The sequence below is a fragment of the Chinchilla lanigera genome, unplaced genomic scaffold (genome assembly GCF_000276665.1).
Source record: "Chinchilla lanigera isolate Chin_1 unplaced genomic scaffold, ChiLan1.0 scaffold00068, whole genome shotgun sequence".
NCBI classification, from domain to species: Eukaryota; Metazoa; Chordata; class Mammalia; order Rodentia; family Chinchillidae; genus Chinchilla; species Chinchilla lanigera.
Genome location: NW_004955469.1, coordinates 5,919,355 through 5,944,600, shown reverse-complemented (window position 1 = coordinate 5,944,600; position 25,246 = coordinate 5,919,355). Strand labels below are relative to the sequence as shown.

General features: G+C 52.7%; 1 protein-coding gene across 3 annotated transcripts in view; it reads right to left on the bottom strand.

Annotated features, from left to right (window-relative positions):
• The window catches only part of Klhl29 (kelch-like family member 29), a 205,665-nt gene that overhangs the window by 49,010 nt on the left and 131,409 nt on the right, over positions 1–25,246 (bottom strand). For all 3 annotated transcript variants that reach the window (XM_013522637.1, XM_005400361.2, XM_005400364.2), the window contains 2 exons: positions 13,772–13,913; positions 10,887–11,399 (listed from right to left, as the gene is read on the bottom strand). In XM_013522637.1, coding sequence (XP_013378091.1) covers positions 10,887–11,399; positions 13,772–13,913 — 655 coding nt within the window. The remainder of the gene's footprint in view (positions 1–10,886; positions 11,400–13,771; positions 13,914–25,246) is intronic.

The following is a 25,246-nucleotide window of genomic DNA, read 5'->3' as shown; positions in this document are numbered from 1 at the left end:
TGCAGGTCCCTTTGGAACCTGCACACCCTTAGCCCAAACATGGCCAGTGAAAATAGACTACACCAGGAAGCTTCAGAATACAACATGGTGGAAATTGCAGGCATTGCACATGGGCTGTTTTGAGATTGATACTGATTTTCCCACCTCTGCCTGGGTAAGTATCTTATGCAAACCTTGGTTTTCCATCTGTGTGTCTGTCTAACAGGGCAAGTGCAAGGAACATACAAATACATAGTGAATATATAATGAATATAGAGTAGAACGCACCTGCCAAAACCCCACTCCATTTCTGTGTCCCCAAATGGCAGCTCCTGACCCACAGCCTGAGACTACCTGCAGGATCAGCTTCATGTCTTTTGATGATACCATTACTACAAAGACCCAGAGGGAGACCACATGTCTACTTTCCTGCTTTGTGGACATCTCCACGTAGAAGAAAGACTGAAAATATAGGACTTATTTTTAGGTCAATCAGAATTTCTGAACCTGTTTATTCACAGTCAGAGGCGTCTGGAGCCTTTGGGATCACCACATGGTAATCCCTAAACTTCAGGGAATGAGGTCCTTGGTAGTAAGTTCTATCTGGGTTTTGAACAGAGATCAAGGCATCCTGAGCCTTGCTGACTGAGCCACTGGGTCCAGCTTGTGAAGGTATTCTAATGCATAAGCATGCTGGCCACTCACCTAGTGTTTATAGAGATCTGCAGGACTCTGCTCAGGACTTGGTAGGCATTTCCAGAGAAGCCCCTAAGCATGGGTGAGGTGAGGGTCCCCATATCACAAATTTAGAATTTGCCCACCTGATCTTTCCCTTTGTTTTGGGGGCAGCATTTCCTCCCTCTAGTCAAATCAGGCTCTGGAGTCATTAATAATTTTGCTTATGTGGTACCATGTAGGACATGGTCACTTGGTGAGTTGTGTGCATCTGTTGTCCCTATTCTTCCATTCATTCCTTGTGCAGCTGCCACTGAGGACAGACAGCTCCTGATGGGATGTGCTGCTCTGATTGCACGGGACTAGCAGGGCACTGCAGGGGCAGGCCAGAAAGGCATGTGACAGTCCCACCCCAGCCATGCTGGGCTTGGCTCTGTGTCACTGTCAATCTGTAGGAAGAGAGAAGCCTTCTAGGATGGGGTACTCTGCTGCTACTCAGCAGCAGATGATGTAATTACACAAGGCACACAAGGAATTGGGGTGGTTTCCCAGGGGTTTTTCTAATGCAGTTTCTGAGGGTAGTGTGGTGGTTTGGTGATATCTCTGAACCTCAAGTTTTTCCACCTATAAAATGAAGAGCTTTGCTAAGTGACCTTCAGAGGCTGTCTTCCTCTGACATCACCTGCAGTGGGGAGAGGTGGAAGAGGTGGGAAGGACAGGATGGTTGTTGCTTGGGAGTCTGTTCTCACCCAGGGAGAGGGAGGTGGGAGCTGCTTCAGAGACCACAGCTGGGGCTTAGGGAGGGGTCAGCCAGACTGAGTGCCCTTAACTCCCAGGCATCTAAAGGAACCACTCTGAAAAACTCAGTGGAAAGGTTAAACTAACCATGCTTTACAAGGCAAAAAGGCATCAGAATGAAGTGAGAGAGGGCCCTACAAGAGGGAATGAGAATAATGCAGGGGAGGGATCCCGAAGGAACCAGTGCAGAGACAGATTTTTTCTCTTCATCTGGATGTTTGAGTGTATGTGTGTGCCTGCGTATACCTGTGTGGGGAAGAACGTGTGTTTCAACAGATAAGTCACGATCAGTATAGGAGAGCTGGAATTCCACAATGCTCAGGACCAAGGAGGTGACAGCCTCTTCTCTTGGGCACCCAACCTGTTCCCTGGTGTCCCTTTACTAGGCACTTGACAAGCGGGAACATAACCAGGGAGAACACCCACATGAGGAAGGGGGCTCCCCAGGAAGAGTGGCTGAGGTCGCTGGAGATGTTTGCTGTGTAGAAAAGGAAATGATGCCACCTTCAAAAGTCTGAAGGGCTGTCGTGTAAAACGGGCCAGTTTTTCTCTGGGTGGTCTCAGAGGGCAGAGGCAGGGAGGTCCTAGGAAGACAGCTCTTGACCATTTAACGGGAAAAACTCTCCTGCCATTAGTGACTCCTGCTTGGTCCCCAGTAATGAGGGCGGATTCATGCTTCCACTAGATGACTTCTGAGAGGCTTCCCAGCGTGATGGTTCTGTGAAATAAAAATGAACCCTGCATATGGATGATTCTAATAATGGAAACTATAACCAGTGCTCCATTAACAGGGAGCAGAGTGAGCAGTTTGTAGGTAAACCATGGTTAAAAATGGGAAAAGTACCTTTATGAAAAATTTCAAATACTATGAACCACTGACAATATCCACAGGTGAAAAAGGCATGTGTTGTAAGAATGTAGCAGCTATGCTGTGGGGACATTCTTTCTGTTTGCCAGCGAGACAGACGTATAGACTTTATGGGCTGCATGGGTCCCCTCAAATTCACACATTTAAACCCTAACCCCTGGTGTGACTGTATTTGCAGAGGGGCTTTAAAGAATGTAATGAAGGTTAAATGAGCTCATAAGGATGGGTCACAAGCCGACAGTACTGGTGTCCCTCTGAGAAGAGGAAGAGACACCAGGACTGCACCCACCCAGAAGAGAGGCCATTTGAGGATGCAGGGAGAAGCCAAGGAGAAGCCAACCCTGCCTGCACCTTGATCTTGGACCTCCAGCTTCCAGAACTGAGAAAGTATGTTTCTGTTGTTTAAGCTGCCCTCTCTGTGGTAGCTTATGGTGGCAGCTGCCCTAGCAGATGGGCACAGAGTTATGACTGACCTTTTATAAGGTGGTACAAAACTAATATGTGCTTGTCTTATGTGTAGTTTGGGTCTGAGGCTTTGGGCAGTGAGAGGTCATTGGAAAAGTGGGGAATGAGGTAGCGAGAGGCCAGTGGGCAAAATGAGAGGGTTCTTGGTCATCCACCAGTCACCGGGAGCATTTGCTTTGTGATGTACAGAAATGACTGGACTTCCTCTCAGGTACAGTTACATGAAGAAGACAGGCAGTAGCAACTCAGTAGCAACCTTTTGGCCAGTTTTTCTTCAAAGAGTGTATAGTTTTTTTGTGCTCTTAAAACACTACCTGTGTATTATTTTTACCCTTTACATTTTTAGAAGAGTGAGTATGCTCTTGAATGAAATGTAATTTTAACTGAACTGTTTCTTACTGAGCCAGTTTTGTGCTATGTTTTCTTGGCTTCATGGTTTGGGGTACTGTTTGTCCCCACCTCCCCATCATGTGGGACAAGGAGCAGACATACCACAGCTCTGCCCAGCAGTCCTGCTCTCAGAACTTGTCCCCAGCCTCGGGAGAGCTCTAAGGCCAACCTGACTTGACACCCTTTCCTAGCAATGCTGGCAGATACTGGATGTTTGCGTGGTGGTCCAGCAATAGGAAACTCAGCATTAAACCTGTGCCACACTAGGAGAAAGTTTTGTGCAAAGAATTTCTGGACGTTGGATGTGCTTCTGATTTCCCATCAGGATTTGATGGCCACCTTGTGTCTTCTACCCAGGTCAAAACCACTGATGGCCCAGTAGGTCTTCACTTTGTGAGACCAGGATGGTCCCAGAGGTGGGTGGGTTTTTGCCGAGCACCGTAGGTCATTACCCACCAAACGCTCACTGATGAGCAGCAGCCTGAGCAGGCTTTCAGGCTTTGTGTGCCAAGCCTTCAGAGAAGTGGACTTCTTGGGTTCACAAGCTTCAATAACTATCTGATCTTGTCTCAAGGGAGGACAGGCCCTGTGGACCATCTGAGATGTGGGTGTGAGCGCATGACTCCATACTAGATGGAAGCACAACTCTGTGTGCCTGGCACTTCTTTCTCTCAACTTTTCTTCCCTTAGAAAGAACCATTTGACCTCCCTGTGCCTCCTACAGTCATCCCAACTTTCCTTAAGGGCCTGCCCATGCTGGCCTTGATTCTCTTTGGCCTCTGCTGTCTTTATTGCTGGCACTTTCTCATCTACCTGTGTGAGCACATCCTCCTCTAGTGCTGCCCCCACTCTCTCCCAGGGTCCAGCACAGTGTCTGGAGCGCTGGGCATCGCCATGGCGCCTCCCACCCGTAGAAGCTGGGACTGTGTAGGGCCCAAGGCTGCCATGTTGCCTGTATCTTTTGTCTGGCCAGTGGGAGAAGCAAAGAGTGGGTTCTACACACAGTGGGTGCTTCAGGTGACAACAACTTAGCTTATCACCCTGCTGTCTGCTGGGCCTGCCACTCCTGAGGGAAGACAGTGTGGTGGCAGGGCAGCTGGCTTCCTCCCATGGGTGGGCACCCTTTCCTGAAGCTGCCACTTCCCACCAGCACTGGGGCTTGGGCCAGAGCAAGATTTCTGACCTGCAGGAGGTTCAGCAGAAATTTGGGGCTGAAGGCCTGTCTTCTCCCCCAGCAGTACAAGGAGAGGGTCTAGGGGTCTTCCTCTGCTTGCACCCTCTTGAGCAGGTGGGGTTGGCCAAGGTACCTCCTGTTCCAGGGTGACTGTCTCTGGGTGGTCTGGCTGCCTTTACTGCATCTTAATGTGTGCCTGGCTCACTCATGGTCAAATGATCTGTTAACCAAACCGTTAAGCCCTGGACAACTCTCCAATTAATGAAGAACAAAGCCCCTGAGGAAAGAGCTCTGGGAAGGGGAGGAGGGGCATCCTAGGCAGGGCTGGGGCAGATACTGGCCAGGCAAGAAGGAAATGGCGAGTGGGTGTAGACAGAACTGCAGATCCCATGGGCTCACACACACCTGCCTCCTGGGAGCGGGTGTGTGGCCTGGGCATAGGGGTCCGAAGGAGAAGGTCAGGGTGATGGTGCTGTGGATTCCAGACCCTAGTGCAGCACAGGCCCTGCCACTGACCACATCTCTGTCCTGGGGTTATTTAGGGTTTATAGTAGAGGCAGCGGTAAGGATGGGTAACATCATTAGAAGCTTGCTATGTGCTAGGACTTTACATACATTCCTAATTCCCAAAGCAGGTCTGTAAGGAGCGCACTGTCATTTCCACATTACAGAGGTGAAAACTAAGGCTTAGAGACAGCAGTTTCCAGCACACGTTCATTGGGTTAGTAGGTGGTGGAATTTGAATTCTACCCGAGTAACCTCATGAAGAATCTGGGCATCTGACTACCTTTTGTGCTACCAGCCATGTGCTCCTAAACATCTCACCCTTCCTGGATTGGTTGTTCTGTAGGAGCCAGAGAACTGTAGTCCCATCTATGATGTGGCCTAGAGGAGCACCTGCCTCTGTGTCAGTGGCACCTTGGTATCAAGCTGAAGATCACAGGGTGCTGACAGTACCCCGGGGTAGATAGGAGGAGCTCTCCCAAGATGAACTCCCCTGGAATTAGGGAGAAGGTGCCAGAAACAGGCTAGCTCCTTCTGGTTGTTATGGTGATGAGCAAGGACTGTAAAATGTTACAGTGGGAGAGGGCAGTTTTCATCTGCTCCAAGTGGATCCCTGGGAACTAGGGGTTTCGGACATCATACTGATGTTCTCCCCAGACTCTGGAAGGAAAACTGCTCTTTGATTTGTTCCATTAACTTGGGCCCCTAAGAGGTCACAGTCACTGAAAGATGGCCTTGGAACTGGCATAATAACAGCAAGCACTGTTTGTGGTGATTATTACCCAACGTTCTAAGGGCTTTAGGATAAAATAATTCAGTCCGCACAATGACTGAAAGAACTGGCTCTGTCGTGAATCCCATTTAATAGATGAGGAAATGGAGGCAGAATTGCAGACCCTATATGGTTGGGGTGCGTATTGTGGGTGCTGAAGGTGTCTGAGTAGGAGGAGGTTTTCTAATGGATGGGCTTCTGTATCTAGAAATGTGGGGGCTACAGGATGAAGTCTCATGTGGGCACTTTGCACACCTAGATACCCAGATGCCTGTGGCCCTCAGATACTGACTACTGTGTCCATGCACAGGGGAGAGTCACAGGGTCTCGCTGATTCTCAGTCTGGCACTTTACCTACATCCATTACACTCTCCTTGTGCATTTTTTAGTGCTGGGCACCAGTCTTGCTATTGGGGCTGAGTGGGGACTGGATGGAGTCCTTGCCTGTCCACCCCAACGGCTCATAGTCTAGTTTGAAAGGCAATGGGAACAGGCAAATTGTCCCATAAAGGCCACTCTTCAAGGGACAGAACACCGGTGGAGTGGAGAGAACCGCAGCTGGTGTGGCTACCCGGCAGCTGTGCTTCAGATAGCGAAGAGGGAGCTGAAGGCAGGCAGCAGCCAGTGCTGAAGCAGCACGTCAGGGGCAAGTGCTGGGGACCAGAGGAGTCGGGGAAGATGGAGCCATCTGACCCGGAACAGCAGGACCAGGCCTGAATTTTGAAGACTGCCCTGGCTGCAGCATGGAGCCTGGGCTAGAGTGGACGCTCTGTGAGCCCATCAGGGGGCTGGGTAAGGCCTTGAATGTGACTCCTAGATGGACTCATGACCTCTGCAGGGCCCACACACAAGAAGCGTAGGTCTGTGGGAGGGTGGTTGCAGTTTAGAGAGCATTTCATACCTTTGGCCTCACCGTGTGTAGGTAAACAGCTTTATCATGCATTTCAGCTTCTTCCAGGATATTGAGGTTGCAAAGAACAGTGTGCCCTGGACATGTAGGGTACAGAGCAAGGAGGAGTGAGATCTGCACCGGGCTCCATACCTGGGGAGAACAGTCTCAAACCTGCCTGCCTGAAACATGACACGTTCTACCTCCTGCAGAGTGGCTTGACCGAGGCTGCCCTGTGATTGTTGCATCAAGGAGGGGCCTGGCTTTCCACCCCTTCGCTAGTTTTACCCCCTGTGAGCTCTCCAGACCCTGGGTCAGCGGCAGCAAGAGTTTGGGCAATAAGCAGGCACCGTGCTCTGCATGGTCACGTGTACAATCTGATTCAGTCCTGCCCTAGGTCCTAGCAGGGTGGGATTGTCACCCTTATTTAAAGATGAGGAAAGGGAGGTCAGGAGATGTGCCCCAGTCACACAGCTATTTCCTGAGCCTCAAAACATCTTTACAAGATCCTGTCTTTCCCACTTGTAGGGTAAGGGGTAGCTACCATCCAAGCAGGACATGGCCATGGAGGATGCACAGAGTTCCCTGTGGCAGAGGTCCAGGGACAGGAATAGAACCAGAGGAAGGAGCTGAATTCCCCCCTCTACCTGGCCCTTCCTGACCCCAAGGCAGAGAGGCCAGTCCCTGTGGATGGATCCTCATGGCCCCTTACCCAAGCCTATAAAATCTAAATCAGCAGAGACCTCTGCTCAGATCAACTTGCACTTGACTTTTGGGCCCAGAAGCAAGCCAGAGCAGGTGTAGCCCAGCTCCTCTTTCTCCAGACATGCAGGACACACCACAGCCTTTCTGCAGGCCATGGTCTGGGGCCACTTACTTAGCCACTGCACCCCACCAACAGTCCTTGCTGGAGTTATACCAGGGGCGAAATCACCACTTCCATAGACCTGCACTTCCGCTCCGAGTTCCCAGGGAGTAGGAGCAGCTGGCTCAGGGAGGGGGCAGTGACATCAAACCTCTATCTCATGAAGTTCTGAGGCTCACCACACTTCTTTCCAAGGATTAGCCAAGTCTGAATCCATAAGACAAACATCTCAGGTATTTCATAAGGGATTCAAATGGAGCTAATTCTGTTTTCTTCCCTTATCGCTTTGCACACACGAAATCTATTTTTAATTAGCTTTCAATACATAATCTAAAAAAACCCCACAGCTTGTTCCCACCCCCAAATTGTTCTTAGAGAAAGATTTATCTTGTAAGTTTCTTAAGAAAATCTATATGTCCTCAATGCATTTAAATAACATTCATTAATGTGAACTGCACACAAGGCAGCTTCTCCAGTCACAGATGAGAGACAATCGCTTGACCTATTGCAAATCAAAAAGCATTTTGCACACCACCTTTATTTTTCAATTGGTTAAGTTTTAAATTAAAGTCCCAATGCCCTTTTTGGGAAGGCAGACTAATAGAGCTCCAACTGAAATTTTTGTTCAGTCGATTGGAAGATAATTACAAGAAACAAAATGTGAAATTTTAAATCAGAGCACTAATGAAGTCTAAAAATACCAGTGGCCCATCCCTCTAGCTGGCACAACCTGTTCTTCATGAAGGGGGATCTCTCCATAATTACTCAACCCCGTGAGAGGGCAGGTTGTCACGTCAAACAATAGTAGGCAAAATCGCGGGGCTGTAATGAGCTAGATCGTGAGGCGTTCTGCAGTGGATCTTATTATAATGCTGGGCAAGGTTTCAAACAGAGAACAGGAGAAAAGGAAAATTCTTTCTTTTTTTTTAAAGTGGAGTTCTGACTTGTGTTGATGCCATCACGCAGTGCCCCCTGTTCCTGCCTGGAGCCAGCTGTCTGTCATTTAGGAGTGTGAAATCAATTGGGTTTCAGAGATGTAAAATCCCTAGGGGCAAAATTAAAAGTGACCCAAATCCAAACCCACGTGGTCCTGTCAGGATTATGACTCTCGCATGGCAAGTTTCAAAGATTTGGTTTCAAAATTTGGGTTTCTTATTTTAAAAAATATGCAGTTGTTTGACATTAGATCTGACAGACAAATTATAGCTCCAGCAATAAAGGCTTTTAAGATTAGAAATGAAAGGAGAAATTATGAAGGAAAGAAAAAAACCCACCCAGCCAGCATTTCGCATGCTTCCTTGTCCTTCCCACAAGTGGAAGGGGACCAACCCATCCATGGATGAGGGCCGGAAATAGACGAGTGAGTTAAGTGTAATTTCCGGGGTAGTAACCAGTTTGTTGGCAACCCATGGAGATGAGTGTGATGACCAGTCACCTGCTGTCACTGGCTGAGTGGTGGACCTCGCTCACAGGCTCCCCCTGGTGGCAGGGCTATGGGGGCTTTCTCAGTCCTGTTCCTTCCTGGTCCTCACCTGGACGTGGTCCAGCCTGTGCGGCCAGGCAGAGCAAGTTCATGTCAGGACCCTTTTCCTTTTCCTCTCCTGTCTAAGGCTTGAGGTCACTGAGGATGGGCTACACCTTCCAGCCCGTCACGGTTATCTCTGGAGAAGCTCTGACTGGCTTATCCCTGCCACCTGTGTCTTCTCCATCCCAAGGGCTCAGGGCTGAGGATGAGTGGAGGTCTTTGCCCAGATGCTCCGGTGAGCCAAGCCTCAAATCAGAGCCTGCGGTGCCATGGGCACCAGTTTGCTTTTGCACAGAACAACTCCTGTTCCTAAATGCACACCTGGAACTTGGCAAGACTGCAAGACCTGTTGCCAGATCTAGGTGGGAGCACCATGGGAAGAGGGAAGTCACTCAGTGCCTGGTGGTTTGGCACAGCCTTGGAGACAGCTGGGATGCCCATGGCCCAGGGTGACAGAGGCAGTGGCTCATGAATCTGGAATACTTTTTTTTAGGGGGAGGGGTCCTTTTTTTTTTTTTTTTGGTACCGGGAAGCGAACTTAGGGCCTCAAACTTGCCAGGCAATTGCTATGCCGCTGAGCTACACCCCCAGCCTGGGGGAAAGCGGGGGGGGGGGTGTCCTTTTTAAAGGGAAAGAAGCTTAACCAAAATAATCCAAAGCAAACAGAAAAATCAATTTTGTCTATTTAAAAAAAAAGTTCTTAATGCAAGAGTTTACCAGGATTTAGATGTAATTTTCTACAATTTTGTCACCTAACACTAATGTTAATTTCCAAAACAAAGACAGTTGGGCTCAATCAGATTGGAGTGAAACCCAGCAGAGATCTAGATGTGGCTTTGTTGAGGGGATGCTTGACAGGACTTGCAAGTGGCTTGGACGGTAAAGATGCAGGCTTCGGTTCAGGGAGCAGGTGGGAAGAGTGGCTAGCTGGACTCATTGCTCCGCCACCAGGCAGGGCCCCCGGGATGTGCTGTCCAGCAAGTGCAGTGCTGGGTGGAGAAGCTGAGTCCAGACCTGTACACTGCCTGGCACCATCTGATGGACCTTTGAAGGAGGCATGGGTGCTCCAGCAGGGCGGCTGCCCAAATGGACACTCCTGGCTCCCTCTGCCCCAGTGCTGCTTGCATCTGCAGAGGTCTGGCAACCTACCCTGTGCCCTGAGCTGTTTGTCCTGGGTGCTAAGGGCTGGGTAACCTGGAAGCCTTGCACTGGCCCCTGGTCTTCCCATCCTGGTCAGGTATCAAGAGTGAGGCCTACTTCTGGTGCCCTTTGCCCTGACCCTGGTGCTGGGCTTGGCTGAGAACCATATCCCTTCCAGAGTGTCTGTTCCTGAAGATCCAGCTTGGAGCAACCTGGGAGGAAGTTCCTTGGGCCTCGGGGAAGAGGGTTCACGGAAGGCCGGGGTGGAGCTGCTCTATCCCTGGTCTCACAGAGCCACCCTGGGTCCTCAAAACAAAAGTCCAAGTGCTCAGATGATCTGGGGTTGGCCTGGGGCTGCCTAGTCCTCCGGTGCTGCTCCCAGCCCACTCTGCAGAGGGGCGTTTTCCTGGAGGGACACGGATGGTTGGTGTTCTCATTGTCCTCAGGGATGGAAAATGGAGAAGGCCCCCTAAGCACTGTTCCAGGGAGCCCTTAGAGGAGGGGAGGAGTCCTGTTTAATCTGCACTTTGGCCTGGCTGGAGGCCCGCGCTGAGCGTGGCTGGGCTCTGGGCTTTGCAGGCTCTCCCTTCCTTCCTCCTCTCTTCCTCTCCTTGCCCACGTGGATGCCCCTCCCCTGTCTGCACACCTGCCCCTGCCTGGCCTTGCCTGTCTGAGGCTGGTCTCTCCTGGGCGGGGGAGGCCCCGACGCAGCCTCCAGGTCAGAGGAGGCCAGGGAAGGAGCCACCACAGAGCACCCTCCCACCCGCCCTCGCTCCGCGGGGTGGCCAGGCAGGGAGGCACAGTCGCAGGCTCACAGGGAGGCGTGCAGACGCAGGACTTACCTTTGGGGTGCCCCGGGTCGGTGAACTCATACTTCCCCACGCCAATGGTGCGCAGCATCTGCAGCCCGTGGGCCGAGTCGGTTGTCGGGGGCCCATTGGTGGCAGGGGCGCTGTTGGGGAGAGTGGCTGCTGGCTGGGCTGGCGGCGGTGGAGGCAGCAGGGGCGCCGCCATGTGGCCGTTGCCCACGGCGGTGGGTCCTGGGCGGGCCACCTGCCCCACCCCGGGCAGCGCGGACACGGCCAGGGGCTGAGGGCTGGCATACAGGGCCTGGGCAGGCATGTTCACCACCACGCTGCTCAGCGGCTGGGAGGGCGGCTGCGGGAGCGAGTAGTGGCCCGGCATCAGCGGGATCTGGGGCCCCACGTGGGGAGGCAGTGAGGGGGTCACCCCAATGACTGGGGCCTGGACGTTGACAGCTGGGCTGAAGGTGGGAGGCTGGGCCACTCCATAGGAGTGTGCGATCAGGGCGGGCTGGCTCCCCGCGGCCACTGTGGTCACCCATGGCCCCGTGCCTGCAAGGGAGATGGAAGAAATATTATTTGCCGGTTACACATTCATTCAACAAACAGCAACTCCCCCAGGCCCTGGGCTGGGTGCTGCAGTCACTGCAGTGGATGAGACACCTCTGTCCAGGGACTCACAGTTTAAGAATCTATCTAAGAAGACCTAATGCTTCAAGGGGAGTATGAACACAGAGCTGTGGGGCTTAAAGGAAGCAAATCTACCGGGAAGAGATGGGAAACAACAGAGCAGAGAGAAAAGAGAGATCTCCAAGGAGACCTGAGTTCTGATCTGTGCTGCGCGCCGGAAAGGTGCTGATGCTCTCTGAGCCGCCTTCTCATCTGTTCATGCAACCAGCAACACCCACCCCCGGGTGAGAGAGCCTCCAGGTGGAGGTGGGGTTGCCGACCCTCGGGGAGTGCGCCAGCCTGCAGCAGGGCAAAGTGGTTCTGGGTGGGGGCAGGCCGGGAGATGGGGCGTGTGGGAAGGTAGGCAGAGGCTTGCTGGTGAGGCCGCGATGACCGCCCCCCGAGAGCTCCCTTTGCATGGCCAGCCCCAGGGGAAGCAAGAGAGCGTCTCTTTGGCTGCCAGGAGTCCAGACACACCTCTTGAGAAGTGAGGCAAGGGGAAAGGCCCCTGTGCCCAGACAGCAGAGTCTGGGGACCCAAACAGAGCTGATGTGGATGTGACCGGGGGTGGGGGTGGGGGTGTGCAAGTGACACCGGAAGACAGGGACGGGAGGCCTGTCTGGGTCACCTTGGGCTGAATGAGTGCAGGTCTAGGTTTCCGTTGCCCAGATGCTACCTTGGTTTTTGTGATTGCTCTGGGGTGGCAGTGCAGACTGAGGATGGGGAGAATGAGGCAGGAATTGGGGCCCTTGGAGGCCCGAAGCGCCCTCTCAGAAAATGGCAAAGCAGCTGCCGGGATGGCAGGGTGACTCTCAACCCACAAGGGGGCGCTATCAGCGCAGTGGTCCAAAGTGGAGCTGCGGAGTCACCGCGGGGTCCCGGTTCTGCCCCTTTCTAGAGACACAAGTGTCCTTGTCTGCGGCGGGCATGATCACGCCCATATCCTGGGCCTGCTGCAAGCACCGATGAGGTGCGTCACAAACGTGCAAGGAGTAGTTATGGTTTGGTAATGAGAGAGGTTGGGGAAAACAAAACCAATGAACGCTGGTGAAGTCACGCTGGCGGGGTTCTGGAATGGGCTGCTAGGGGGACTGTCCCCAAGCTGACACTGTAAGGCAGCTGAGGTGTCTCAAGGCCACGGCCTGTTCTCTGAAGCTCAGTTCTTCCCAGCACTAGCCAATGAGCCTGGAAAAATGCCTCAGAAATTCAGGGTCCAGCTGGCGAGGCTCCAAACTTCTGTGGGGGACCACAGACATGCAGTGCCACCGGAGTGGTCCATTTATGACAAAGGGGATGCCCAAAGGGGACTGGAGACCTGAAGGGAGGCCTCTAGTCACGCGCAGCAGGTCCTGACCACCATTTGAGGGACGACACGAACACCGCCATGACTGGGGCTGCAGGGGACACAGTGTGAGGAGGGCTGGGAACGGGCAGCAGTGGAAGCAGGAGTCTCTGAGATCCAGGGGAAGCCTGATGGGGAGGAGGTGGACAGGGCCCTCTCCAGGATGATCTTGGAGTTCTCTGGAGACAGTGTGTGATCTGCAGTCTAAGCTGCAGTGGTCGGAGCAGAGGCCCTGGAGGAGGGAGGTGTTGATCAGACCACCCAAGGGGTTGCATTCTGGCCTTGCACTTCAAAGGGGGGCAGGGAGTGGAGCAAGGGCCCAGAAGGCAAAGAACCTGGACAGTAGAGGCTCTGGGACAGGACTGAGGGGCTGGAGGTGTTCATCCTGCAGGAGGCTTGGAGCGGGGTGGAAGGTGTGTCCAGGTATTTGGGGGCTATGGCGTGGAGGACCAAGTATATTCTTCATAGCCTGGAGGTGGGGTGCTCTACGGCATTGGTGGGTGAAAGGAGGGGGCACTGGGACTGGTCTGAGGACTGAGACGCTGTTAGAGATGGGGATCGCCCAGGCTCTGGGGTACAGCATCCCCATTTCCATGTAACCATGGGTCAGGCAGATTTCCCCAGGAGGTGTGGCTTGCAGAAGTTGTTATGAATTAGTACAGTACTGCTGTTTGGGAATGATTATTTAAAATAGCCTGGAGCTGATTCAGTCAGTCCTATAATGTCGCTCTCATACCCTCACCCTTCAATACTTTGTAGCAGAGCAGAGGAAGGAGTAGAGACACAGCAACTACACAGGGAATGACACCAGGGCCCCTGTCTCACCCCCACCCCAAGCCTGAGGCCTAGGCTTCTGCTGTAGAGGTCTGGCGCTCAACAGTGAGGTGTCTCTGCTCAAGGAAGAAGTACCCACCTGGATTGTCGCTCTCCCTCATCTGTTTAGAGGGTGGCTCGTCAGTGTCCCAGGGCGTGGACTGATTGATGGGCGTCTGCCCCCACCGGATGCTGGTCGCCAGTCCCTGGGACTGATTGTCCGATTTGGAGATGCCAGGAGCCTGTGAGAAGCAGATGGGGATGGTGACCACAGCCTGGCCTTGGCCCCCGCCCTGGGACCTGGTCTCCCCAACAGCACCCCTGAGGCCCAAGCTTCGTCCACTGGAGCCAGGACCAGAGGCAGAAACTAGGCCACTTGGGGAATTGCAGGGTACCTAGGCAGACAGCAGCAGCTGTGACACTGCTGAGCTCCTGCCCACAGGAACCTGAGCCAGTGCCCCTCTCCCTGGCACCTCGGAAGTCCCCACTCCACCTGAGCCAGCTCAACCACGAGTGCTGTGTACTCTGTATGACACGTGAAGCCCCAGCCCTCAGAGCATCAATAAACCATTGAAACACAAGTGCTGCCAATATATTCAGGGCAAGTGCTGAGCACCAGCTGCATACCCAGCCTGGCCCGTGGACATCGGCTGTTTACTAAAATTCCTAAAGAGATGGCAAAATGCTTACTTTGCAAGGTGCTAGCTACCCTGAGATGTCACGAGAGGGTTGCTACTTGCTCCCCTTCTTGCTCCTCTTCCTGCTCCCATACCAGGTGCTGAGGCTGGAATCTCTCACAGAGGATGGGGGAGCTGAGGACTGTGGGGTGAAGAGCTCAGACCTGTCCCTGGGCGGGGGCGACCCTGAGTGGATTGGACCCTGGGTTGCTCAGACAAGAAGGGGGCTGCTCCCAGAGTCCTGCTCCCAGAGCTCGCTCTTTCATTTAGATCTGCAGATTAATAGGAACAGGAGCCTAGAGTGAAAGCAAACATCAGGACCTTGCTGGCCTCCCTGAGTTACAGCCTCACAATGAAATACTACACAGGCACTAAGAATCACTTTAGTAGAAGTTCCTCATGGGACGGCAAAACACTCCTGCTGTAAGATTAACGAGGAAAGCCACAAAATGACACAGGGGTCCTCCCTATGTAAACATCTCAATGGCAAACAATATGTGCAGGAAGGAAATTACCAGGATGTTAGCAGGGTTATTATCCTTGTGTGAGCATATTTTGGGTAACTTCTGTTCTCCTCCACTTTTCAGTAGTTACTAAATTTTCTACTATACCATACTTATAGTAAGGCAGCAAAACAAAACCTCCTGAACATGTACTGGAAAGGTGGGATGGGGTACCCAGGATGTGAGGGGCATGGGCCTCAGGGGAGGGGAGTGTCTTCAGGAAGAGTGGCTACAGCTCCCAGGAGCTGACCCAGGCAAGGTGGGATAATGGGCAGAAATGGCTGCCCACCAGGGACAGGCACAGATGGCAGAGACGCCTCAAGTGAGGGCCACCATCCTCATGGTGACTGCTAAGAGCATCTGGCCCAGTGACACAGCTGGTGGAAGCAGAACTCTGGCCATCCCAACCAGAGTCCTTCTCTTGGGTCCTGGGCCAGGCCGGGAGGAGGATGTGTGGCTGAGCAGGCTGGGCAGCACTTCTGGGGCTTTGCCGCCCCGTGCAGGTGACACCAGCGCCTGCGCCAGGCCTGCGGGAGGAGCAGAACCTGAGGCAGTGTGCAGCTGACTGCACTGGGCTGCACTTTATCTCTGGGCCACGTTTCAGATGCTCTGCTTTTGGGAGCAGAGCGTGAGACCAAGGGAAAGAGAACGCTCTTGAGAAAAGAACAATCCCATCTGCAAGGGTCTTTAGCAGAACTCCCACCCCATTTCTGTCTGTGGGGCGGATGGGAACAAGGGGTGCCTGGAAATTTAACTGGGCTCACTAGTAGTTTTGGGGAACAACAGTGAGGCTTCTCCAGGATTCTCAAATAGATAGCTTTCTTTTTTTTTTTTTTTTTGTACCAGGGAATGAACTCAGGACCTTGTGCTTGCCAGGCAGGCGCTTGTGCCACTGAGCAATATCCCTGGCCCAAGATAGCTTTTACCATGTGCTTGGCCTGAAAAGAGAAGCCGTTTACCCCTCTGTAGCCCCCTCTGTCTTTCCAGGTCTGGGGGCCGGTTGGGTTCAGAGACACAGAAATTACATCTCCAGAAAAACAGAAGCATCTCAGGAGGAAGGATTCTGGGCTGTGTCCCAATCTACGCCCTGTTTGGGGGCAAACTGGAAAGTGAGACTCAGTGTCCTTATTGGAGCCCCCTTTGCTGACAACATGAAAAGTCCTCCTGCCAGAAGGGGGCGCTGCAGCCTCCACTCTGCTGCCTGGCTTTTCAAGGCCTCACAGGCCCAAGGCAGCCCAGGTTTTCCTCCCACTCCTACCATGTATTTCTGCCTTGCTGGCTCAGCATGGCATCTTGGCAGGAGAGGGAAGCCTTCTGGAAAGTTTCCCTGGAAGGGTCATCCTCTGCCAGGAAAGGTGGGTGAAGTCTGTCTCCTCCTTGAGGCTGGCTCACCAGGTTCTGTGTTCTAAACCTTTAGGAGTTTCAATGTTTGCCCTAAAATTAGGGAAGTTTCTCCACTTGAAAAATCACAGACTTTTGTGAAGCATGTAGCCCAGGTCCTTGGTTCTGAAACTCCAGTTAACTTGCTCCCTTGGGCCTCAGCCTGTTCCTTGGGCAAACAAGGTTGGGCTTGAGTTCTATGTCATACACTGGCCAGGGCAGTGGGCACATGGGGCGCTGAGGCTCACCCTACCCTCAAGTGCTGTTCCCGTGCAGCGAAAACTCGGTGCACAAGCGTGATGTAGCTCAGTGGTGGAGCCTGGGGCGTGCACATGCAGAACTGTGGGGAGAGACACAGGGGGACTGCGCCAGGCCCGCTGTTTGCCTGTGTCTTCATGAATACAAATGCTTACTTACGTACAAAAAAGCAGTTCTGCGATGAGAAGGAAAACTGTCTTTGTTTTGCTGTTTGTGTAGGTGAGATAAATAAGACTCATATTCTACTCTGTGCTTGCAACGTCTGAAGCTGCAAGCAACTTACAGTTCAGAAATTTTGTTTTATTAAACTAATGAACATTTCTTCCTCTGCTCCTTCTAGGAAAATGCTGGATGCAAAGGTGGCCTTTGCTGAGGACCCCAGACTCCCAGTGATCTGTGAAGTGGGTGACTTGACCAAGGCCTTTCCTCCTTCCAAGGGCTCCAGGCCTCAGGTTCTGGAGGGCTCTAGGACCATGGATGGCCTGTGGCACTAGCTCTGAGCCAGCCCTAGCTAACTCTGCCTTTCCACAGTCCAGGATGCCCACGGCTCTGGGACTCCTCACTGGCAGTCCAGTTTCCTGCCCCCAGCCCAGTGTTCAAAAGCAGGCTGTCTATCCAGAAAGTCACACAAACCAACCAGAAAAACAGCTCTGGCCAATGGGAGGAAGGCAGAGCTAAGCCTCACCTGCCTCCTCCCTTCACCATCATCTGTGACATTCAGGAAGAGACCCAGACTCTCGGCCTTTCTGCAATATTTCTATGGATTCTGCTCCAGCAACATGATGGCACTTGGCAGAGAGAGGCAGACCAAGAGAGCCTCCCCTTCTCAGCCCGCAGAGCGGCCCTGTCTGCCCATCACTGGGCCTGAGCAGGCTTCTCTTGCCTTCTCTTTAATGAGATGCTAATGGGATGCATCATTAACGCAGCAGCTTTTTAAACCCAAGCTCTTGTAACTTTTCAAAGGTCACATTTTTATGGTGGCTGACAGCATCCTGCTTCTTTCAGCGATGGAAGAACACTAAAGACCCTGGTCCTTTATGGCCGCAGCTCTCTGTGAAGCCGCAGCACAGGCTGAAGGTGCCTACTGGCCTCACCTCCCGCCCCTAGCAGCCTCACTGGGCTAAGCTCTGCCATCTTAGGGGAACCAGTTCCATGTGGCCTAGAGAGCTGCTCCCAGACTGTAAAGATGCCTGGCCAAGGGGGAGAGGGAGGGTGACACCTGGCAGAAGCAGAAGCAGATGCACTTGAACTCCTGCAGAACGCTGTGTTCACCAGGCTGTGCATGCGTGTTTGGCTGGAGGGAGCTATTTTCTCTGCTTTTCTGAAAGGGACCATTTAGATTAGCAGCATCTGGGTGGTTGGGGAGGTGTGAGAGGATAGGGGTATAGACCCCAGAGGCCCTCCAAGGCCTTGCTGTTCTTGCCTCTACTCCCTGCATGATTATGGTGCTCAGCACATGGGCCAGGACCTTGTCCCTGGCCTTGTCCTGGCCTGAGCTCCATGAAGGCAGGCCCCAGCACTGTGCCTGGCCCAGCAGGTACCCAGCCTGGGGTAGGTATCCAGAGATGCAAGCCTGAAAGCAGGCTGCCTCAGCCACATTGTCGCCAGCAAGAGCAGCAGCATCACTGTGTGTTCAGTAAATAAATGAATGGACACTTGGAGGGAGTGCACTTCAGAAAGAGTGAATGACAGTCACTGAGCAGGGCCATGAAATAGTGCTGTTCCTCTCATAGGGATGTGAGGTTTCTAGACTGTGGGGGCCTCATGTGCTCAGACCCAACCCCACTGTTCTGGAGGCTGCTGGGAGACCTAGCAGACCCAGTCCACTGCCTGTTCACCAGACCTCATCAGCTCCAGTGTGCCCAGGTGTGGGGACAGGGGTGTGAGGCACAGAGGGTGATTCTTGCCTCTGTGCAGAGGGGGAGATGGGAATAGCCTGAAGGTGCCAAACAGCATCTTCTGCTGTTTTCCCATGGAGGCAGAAGAGGGTGGACCAATGCAATAAAATCTTCCAGGAGCGACAGGCTGGCATTGGGCATCACATCTGGGCAGGATTCAGTATGCAAAGGGACAGGGGCTGTGATGCCAGTGAAGGACCCTGCAACAACTTGTGCACCTCCAGCCTGAAAACACCTGACAAGCCTGCTCCAGGGTCTCTATGGGAGGATGATGGTGCCTGTGTCCATGGCCTCTGCTGCCCAGAAACCTGCATCCCAGATGGACCTGCAGGGCTTGATTCCCTGTCACTGTGTGAGCAGCAGACAGAGGTGACAGGGCTGCATCGGCTGAGCATTGCAGAACACAGCACGTCCCTTGCCAGCCCCACAGTTACAGCTGTGAGCCTTTCCCCAGGGTTCCAGGAGCCCGCCCCCTGGTCTCACTTGGCGTCTGTTCTTACTGTGGGACAGAGCACAGCCAGGCAGCTGAGCTCAGTGATGGACAGGGTCCCACCGCAGAGGGTCTTGTCACCAGTGGGATGCAGGATGCCTGCACCAGAGACTGCAAGGACCACACAGGCTTGGAGAGAGATTTTAGGGACCGACGGCGATGCTGTTGCACTCCTACCCGCTAAAGGAGGGACTGGTGCCACAGAAAGGAAAAGTACAATGAGATCATGGCGTAATGCAGACAAGACTGGTCGAGGGAAAATGGAGAATCAAAGCTGCAGAGAGGAAAACTGCAGGCTCTCAGGCCAAGGAGGCTCCTAGCCTTCAGCATAAGCTCTGAACTTCCGATCAGGCAAAGCACAAGTAAATACGCAGGCCCGGGACTCTTTTGACAAAATGAGCATGGCAGATATAGTCCTACACCACTCATAGGCCTGTCCTTTTAAAAAGGACTCACAGCTTCTGTCTTGGTCTCTTGGACCCTGCAGATCAGACCAGTGACCGGTGAACACAGCCAAGTGACTGTGCTATGGGCCCCACAGAACTGTCTAGCTGTCTCTGAGTTCTCGTGTACAAACTTGTGAGATATTAGAAAATGCTGTTTGAAACCTCTAAAAGAGAAGAGCAAAAAGAGGTGTGTGTATGTGTGTACAGTTTACTGTGTATATTGTAAAATAACAAAAGATCACAAAGTCATTTGCGTGTTGGTCTTGGCAGACACATCCACAGATTTATCCGTATCCCTCTGCGCTCTGCAGACCATCAGGGGCAGCATAAATACAGGAGGGACTGTGATTGCACAAATGCTAGAACTAAAGTTAGTGCAGCCTCTCCCTGAGCTGCCCCAGATGGGTGGTGGGAGGGAAATAGTCCAGATAGAAAGCTGAGAAGCTCCAAAAAGGACCACGCCAGTGGGCAATGGAGTCCATAGAACTCTGATCTTGATCTGCAGCTTGGTTTGGGTGTCAGGACTCCCTGCAATACCTTCCTCCCACTCGCTTCAGCAGCCTAACCCTGGAGCCCCGTGTGACAAGGGGTGCTGATCTGGCCTGGGCCCCACCATGGACCTGTGTGTGTTCCTACTCCCTGTGCATTTTGAACACCATCAGAAAACTTGCCTTGCTATTTCTTTTGCAGCCAGGACATGGACACGTGACCTGTCCCTCAATCACATAGCTTGAAAATTGAGCCATCACAGGAGGCAGCACAGCCCTGAGTCACTTGGGGGCTGAAGCCCACAGGTTTGGGGGCACATGGGTAGGGGAGCTCTGGCATCTTCAGCTCAGCATGAGTAGCAAATGCCATCATTTCCTTGTTCTTTTTCTAGAGGGCTATCATTGCCAGAGCTCTTCAGAGAACAGCAAGAACAGGTGTCCATGGCTGGCAAAGGGAACAGGGCAACCACCAGGCCTTGAGGCACTCTGGGGAAATCACGTCCTAGCAGTGGCTAGCTCTAGGACCAAGCATAACCGGGCAGGCCTTTTCCTGCAGAGGCTGACTATTCCCCTTCCTTTTGGCAACGCTCCCTCTGCAACGCACTGAAGATCTTCCTGGTGCACAGCTTTGCCCATGTTGGGGATGGAGTGAGCACATCTCCCAGGGCTGCCATACACAAAGGCAAAGCCCCACGAAGGCCATCTTTACAGGAATGGTGGGCCAAGGGGGGAATTCAGGCTTGGGGAGGAGATTGTCCAGTGTTTGGGGTTTTTAGATTAAACCATGGATCTACCTCCAGACTTCTAGGCTTTTTAGTGCAGGCAGCTTATTACACAGCATACTGATTCCAAGAACATGGGCAATGTGTCTGGCCGCAGGCACCGCCGTGACTGCAGGGGTCTCCAACACCAGTGTGTGCAAGATGCACGTGGGGGAATTATCAGGAAGGGCGGTGTCTGGAGTGTCCTGGAGGTTCTGGTTCAGTACCCGGAATGTACCTCTTTAACAAGACAACAGTGATGCGCTGTGGGGAGCAGCCCCAGACTTTCTGTCCCAGTTCCCAGGCCCACCCCTCAAGCCTGGAGTGCTAGGGGTTGTAGCTGCTCATGTCATGATTTGGACAGATTTTGGGGTGCTGCTTATGTGGCTCCTAGGAGCCAGCTCCTTGAAGAGGCCACTTTCAAGGACTCTTGCTTTGGAAGCCTAGGTTTCGAGGGGTCAGAAAGGATGTGCTGACAGACACTGAGGCGCTAAATCTGTGGCCCCCCATCTCTCAGTTCTCATTTCCTGACTGCTACTGAACCACAAATAAGAAGATAATTGCAGTTAAATCCCCACTTGGCGCCAGGTGAGGGTCTCCCGGGCCCCTCCTGCCCTCATTAAGCAGGCAGGCCTCTCCTGGCCCTGGCCCCAGCCCCGGCAGTGCCCTCCGTCTCCCCTACAGAGCCCCACTGAAATGTGGTCCAGGGCCCGATGAAATTTCTAATAATACTGACCAATGATGTGTTAAATTGAGACACTTCTGGCTCGTGTGCTGGAAACCACACGATGGTTTAAAGGACCAGTGCTTACCTTTCTCTATCAATTTGCTGCTAAATTACTGCTTTCGGAGCAACTTACAGTAAAGTAATTCTTTATTTAAATTTTAATTTCAATCTTGTCATTTTAAATATATATTCTGAGTCCAATCATATTACAGAGTATGATGATGTCTCAGGAAGGTAAACGATCCTGCTGGGAGCCTAGGAGGTGGGGCTCTGTGGAGGATATGGTAGGTGGGTGGTAGGAGGGGCTGGGGGGACGGGAGGCAATGGGGAGGAGGTGGAGCTGCAGAGGCTGGCCAAGCCCCACCCCTGCCCTGGGACCTCAGCCTCTCTGTGCAGCCCCAGGGCCATCTGTAAGTGCTTTAACTTGAAACTACAGAGCACTTTCTGTTCCTGGGTCACCTAGAATACCTGAGCTATAAGAGGTGCAGATGAATGGGTCCACCTGGCCTGTTATAAATCCAACAGTTCACATTTCCTGACCGCTGCCCAATAAATGCATGTGCGGGAGCTGATTTCCTTCCATAAGGAAGTCTGCATTCTTCTCTTCATCTTAAGAAGGGCAAAGTTCATTAAAACTTAGGACTTTAACCTGTGTCTATTCTAGCTATTCTAGGCCACTTTGTGTTTTTATAACAAAATACCTGAGGCTTCCTGTGTTACAAAGAAAAGAGATTTACTTAGCTCTCAGTTCTGAAGATTCAAAAGCATGGTGCCTACAATCTACTCAGCTTTCAAGAGGGCCTTGTGTGAATGGCGTCCTAATGGCAGGGGTGGGTGTAGAAGATGTCATGTGGCAGACAGGAAGCAAGAGACAGGAGAGGCTGGGTTCCCTCTTTCTATGACAATTGACTTCTGCCAAACCTGACCTCTCCCTGCAGACAGCATTCATCCACCCATGAGGGTGGACCTGTTGCTTAATTACCTTCTGCCTGGACCCTGCCTCCTAAGGTTTCCACCACCTTGACCCTACCACACTGGACTGAGCCTTCAGCATGTGTGCTCTTGGGGGACAAGCCATGTGCAAGCCACATGCTATCCTGAGGCTTTCAGAAATGCCCTAGGATGGCCACCATGCTCTCCCTGACCCTGCTTTCAGGTGGTCCTTGCGGGCTGACTGACTCTTAAGTGGGCTTCACCACCCCAAGGCTGTCTCCGTATTACCCTGCTGGGGTCCCACCAACAGCCCTGTCCCCTGTGGTCACGTGAGTACTGGTCACAGCGCCCTTCCTCCACTGGGTCCTGCCCACCTGGGCCTCCTGCTGATTCTGATAGCACACTGGGGCTGGGAAGCTGGATCCAAGGTCATGGCTCTCTCCCACTGCTCAGACCCCAGCCTGAGTCACCACTGATGTTTCTGCCAGCCCCTGCCAGTGTGGTCTGGGCCAGTTCCTCAGCCTCAGACCAGGGCTGCACAGCTGGACACCTGCATCTGCTCCTATGCTGGCTGTATGCTGCCGGGCCGCCTCGTGCCTCCTCTCTCTGGCATTTGACCCTGTCACTAGCTTCTTCCCTTTGGCTTCCCACTAGGCTTCACACTAGGGGCTGAGAAGCATTTTGGCTACCTCACCTGCCATTGCAGAATCCATCAGCTTCCTGGGACCAGGATACTTGCTGTTTACCCCTGGCTCTCTGCTCCCTCACCTGCTTCTGCTCTCTGCTGCACTTCAGTGAGTCCAGCTGTCCCACCAACCACAGGGGCATCTCCCCATCTTCTCCCTCTGAGCCCTCCTTCTGTTTGTTTTTTTTGTTTTGTTTTGTTTTGTTTTGTTTTGTTTTGTTTTGTTTTTTCTTCTGGTACCAGGAATCTAACTCATGACTTTGGGCTTGCCAGGCAGGCGCTTTGCCACTGAGCTAAATCCCCAGCCCCTGAGCCCTCCTTCTGGCTTCTTTCTCCCCCCTTGAAATGCCCTTCCCTGTGTTTCTGCTTTTCCTGGTTCTCCACCTAAACCCCATCCCGGACCCTTCCCTGGCTGGTTTCTCCTACCCTGTTCTCCAACTTGGCTCAGGCCCTTTCCCTCCCTCTGTCCAGCCTGTTTGGGTCCCCTCTCCTTTCACAATTATTTTTCTGATAGGAAACACCTGCATGGTAGCCCTCGTCTTTGCCAGAGCCCAGCTTTCTATATGTTCTAGAGGTACATTTGCTTTTCCCTTTCCAACATCAAAGCCGATTCCTTAGAGACATTTACGCTTAAAGTTCAGCACAGATGGCCTCCCTTGCAGACAGAAAGCAACGTGGACGGGACTGGCTTTTGTGCTGAGCTCCTGCTTGTGCCCTGTCCACAGCCCAGCCCCTTCCTCCAAGCCGCCCCCAACGCATGGGCCTTGTGGACAAAAGAAATGATAAATCTGGCAGAACCTTACAACTCCAAGCTTTCAACTTTCCTCTAACAACTTTCAACCAAAAACTTCTTAGTCCTATTTCCAAGTAACTTTTCATCCATTACAAAACCCACAAAATTTTCAAAGGGGCTTTGAAATAAGATCACCGAGGAAAAAAAGCCCATCACAAACGAAAGTCTTTGAAAAGAAAGAGTTCCTTTCCTGGGCTGCAGTTCCCCTCTGATACATTTCCCTTTCATTCTTTGCAAGGTGCAGGGCAGGCCTGGCCCTCAGCGGATGCCTGTGATGTGCGGGAGCGAGTGGCCCGGGCGACACGTGGACACGGGAAGAGCGCTGGGCAGCTGCCGTGGAGCTGGGCTGGGCCTTTTATCCCCTTCAATCGGCTCTCACAGCGCCCCCAACAGCCACCGAGTGCCTCGTAACCCCGCACCCTGCCTGTTTCCATTCACCTCCGCATTGGCGACATGCGGCTTCCTCTCCAGCACCTCCGCTGTCATCATTCTTGTTGCCAAGGTGGGCGGGTAGGTAGATGTGGCCAGGCAACCTCTTCTCTGGCTTTTGATGGGACATTTCCCAAAGGCTGGCCCCGCAGGCAGTGACTCAGGACCATCCCTTACCCTCCCTAGGTTCAGCTTCAGACTCTCAGCTGCATATTAGACAACACCCACTTCTGGGAGTCTTTGTTATGTTCGGATTTGAAATCTGCAGTGAATTTGGTGAGAAGTCCTCTGTCCAGGACAGCTATGCTAAGCGTGGATGAGGGAATACACTTGGGGATGGTTCTCTGAATGAACTGCCTACCTGCTGACTGAGCCCAGCCCTCAGAGGCCCAACACTGGCTCTGAACCAGGCTGCGGGGACCTTCTAGATTCAGCTCCCAGGCACCCCAGGGAGGCAGCTGACTCTTTAGAAAGCCTGGTCCAGGGGCCCTCCTGTTCCACATCCTCTTCCAGGGGACTTTCTAGGATCAGCTAAGCCTCCTCATGCGCAGGAGCCATCCTAGACAGGAGCATCTCCAGGCTGGCCCCCAGCTCCCCATCTGCAACTCTTTCCATGGTTCCTTCTTCCAGAACCTCCTAACCCACGTATTCATCTCCTGCCATCCTCCCCTTTCTGGCTGGGCCCTCAACAGAATATTATTGTTATTTTTTAGTATGAACAAAGACTCGCTGGGGAGAGGGAGCGGTCTCAGTTCTCAAACCCTCTGCGAGTGACTCACACAGCACCAGCACTGAGAGCTCCAAGTCGACGGAGAGCTTGACTCCAACGCTAAGCGACACAACCGTGACACAGCCGTCCTCAGCGACCTCATTAGAGGCCTAACAAGAGCAGGGACTGTGGCAGAGTCACACTGAGGGGCGGGCAGGACAAAGCAGCAAACAATGAAGCACAGATGTCGTAGTGAGGTGGCTTCTCAGACATAGCAGCTTAGCTGGAGGAGCTGAAATAGTTTTATTACCGGGATTTCAAGACTCCCTGAAGCAAGTCAGAGCCTGAGTGTGCGTCTCAGGAGCTGAGGCCACTTTCCACGGTAGTAAGAGTCCCAT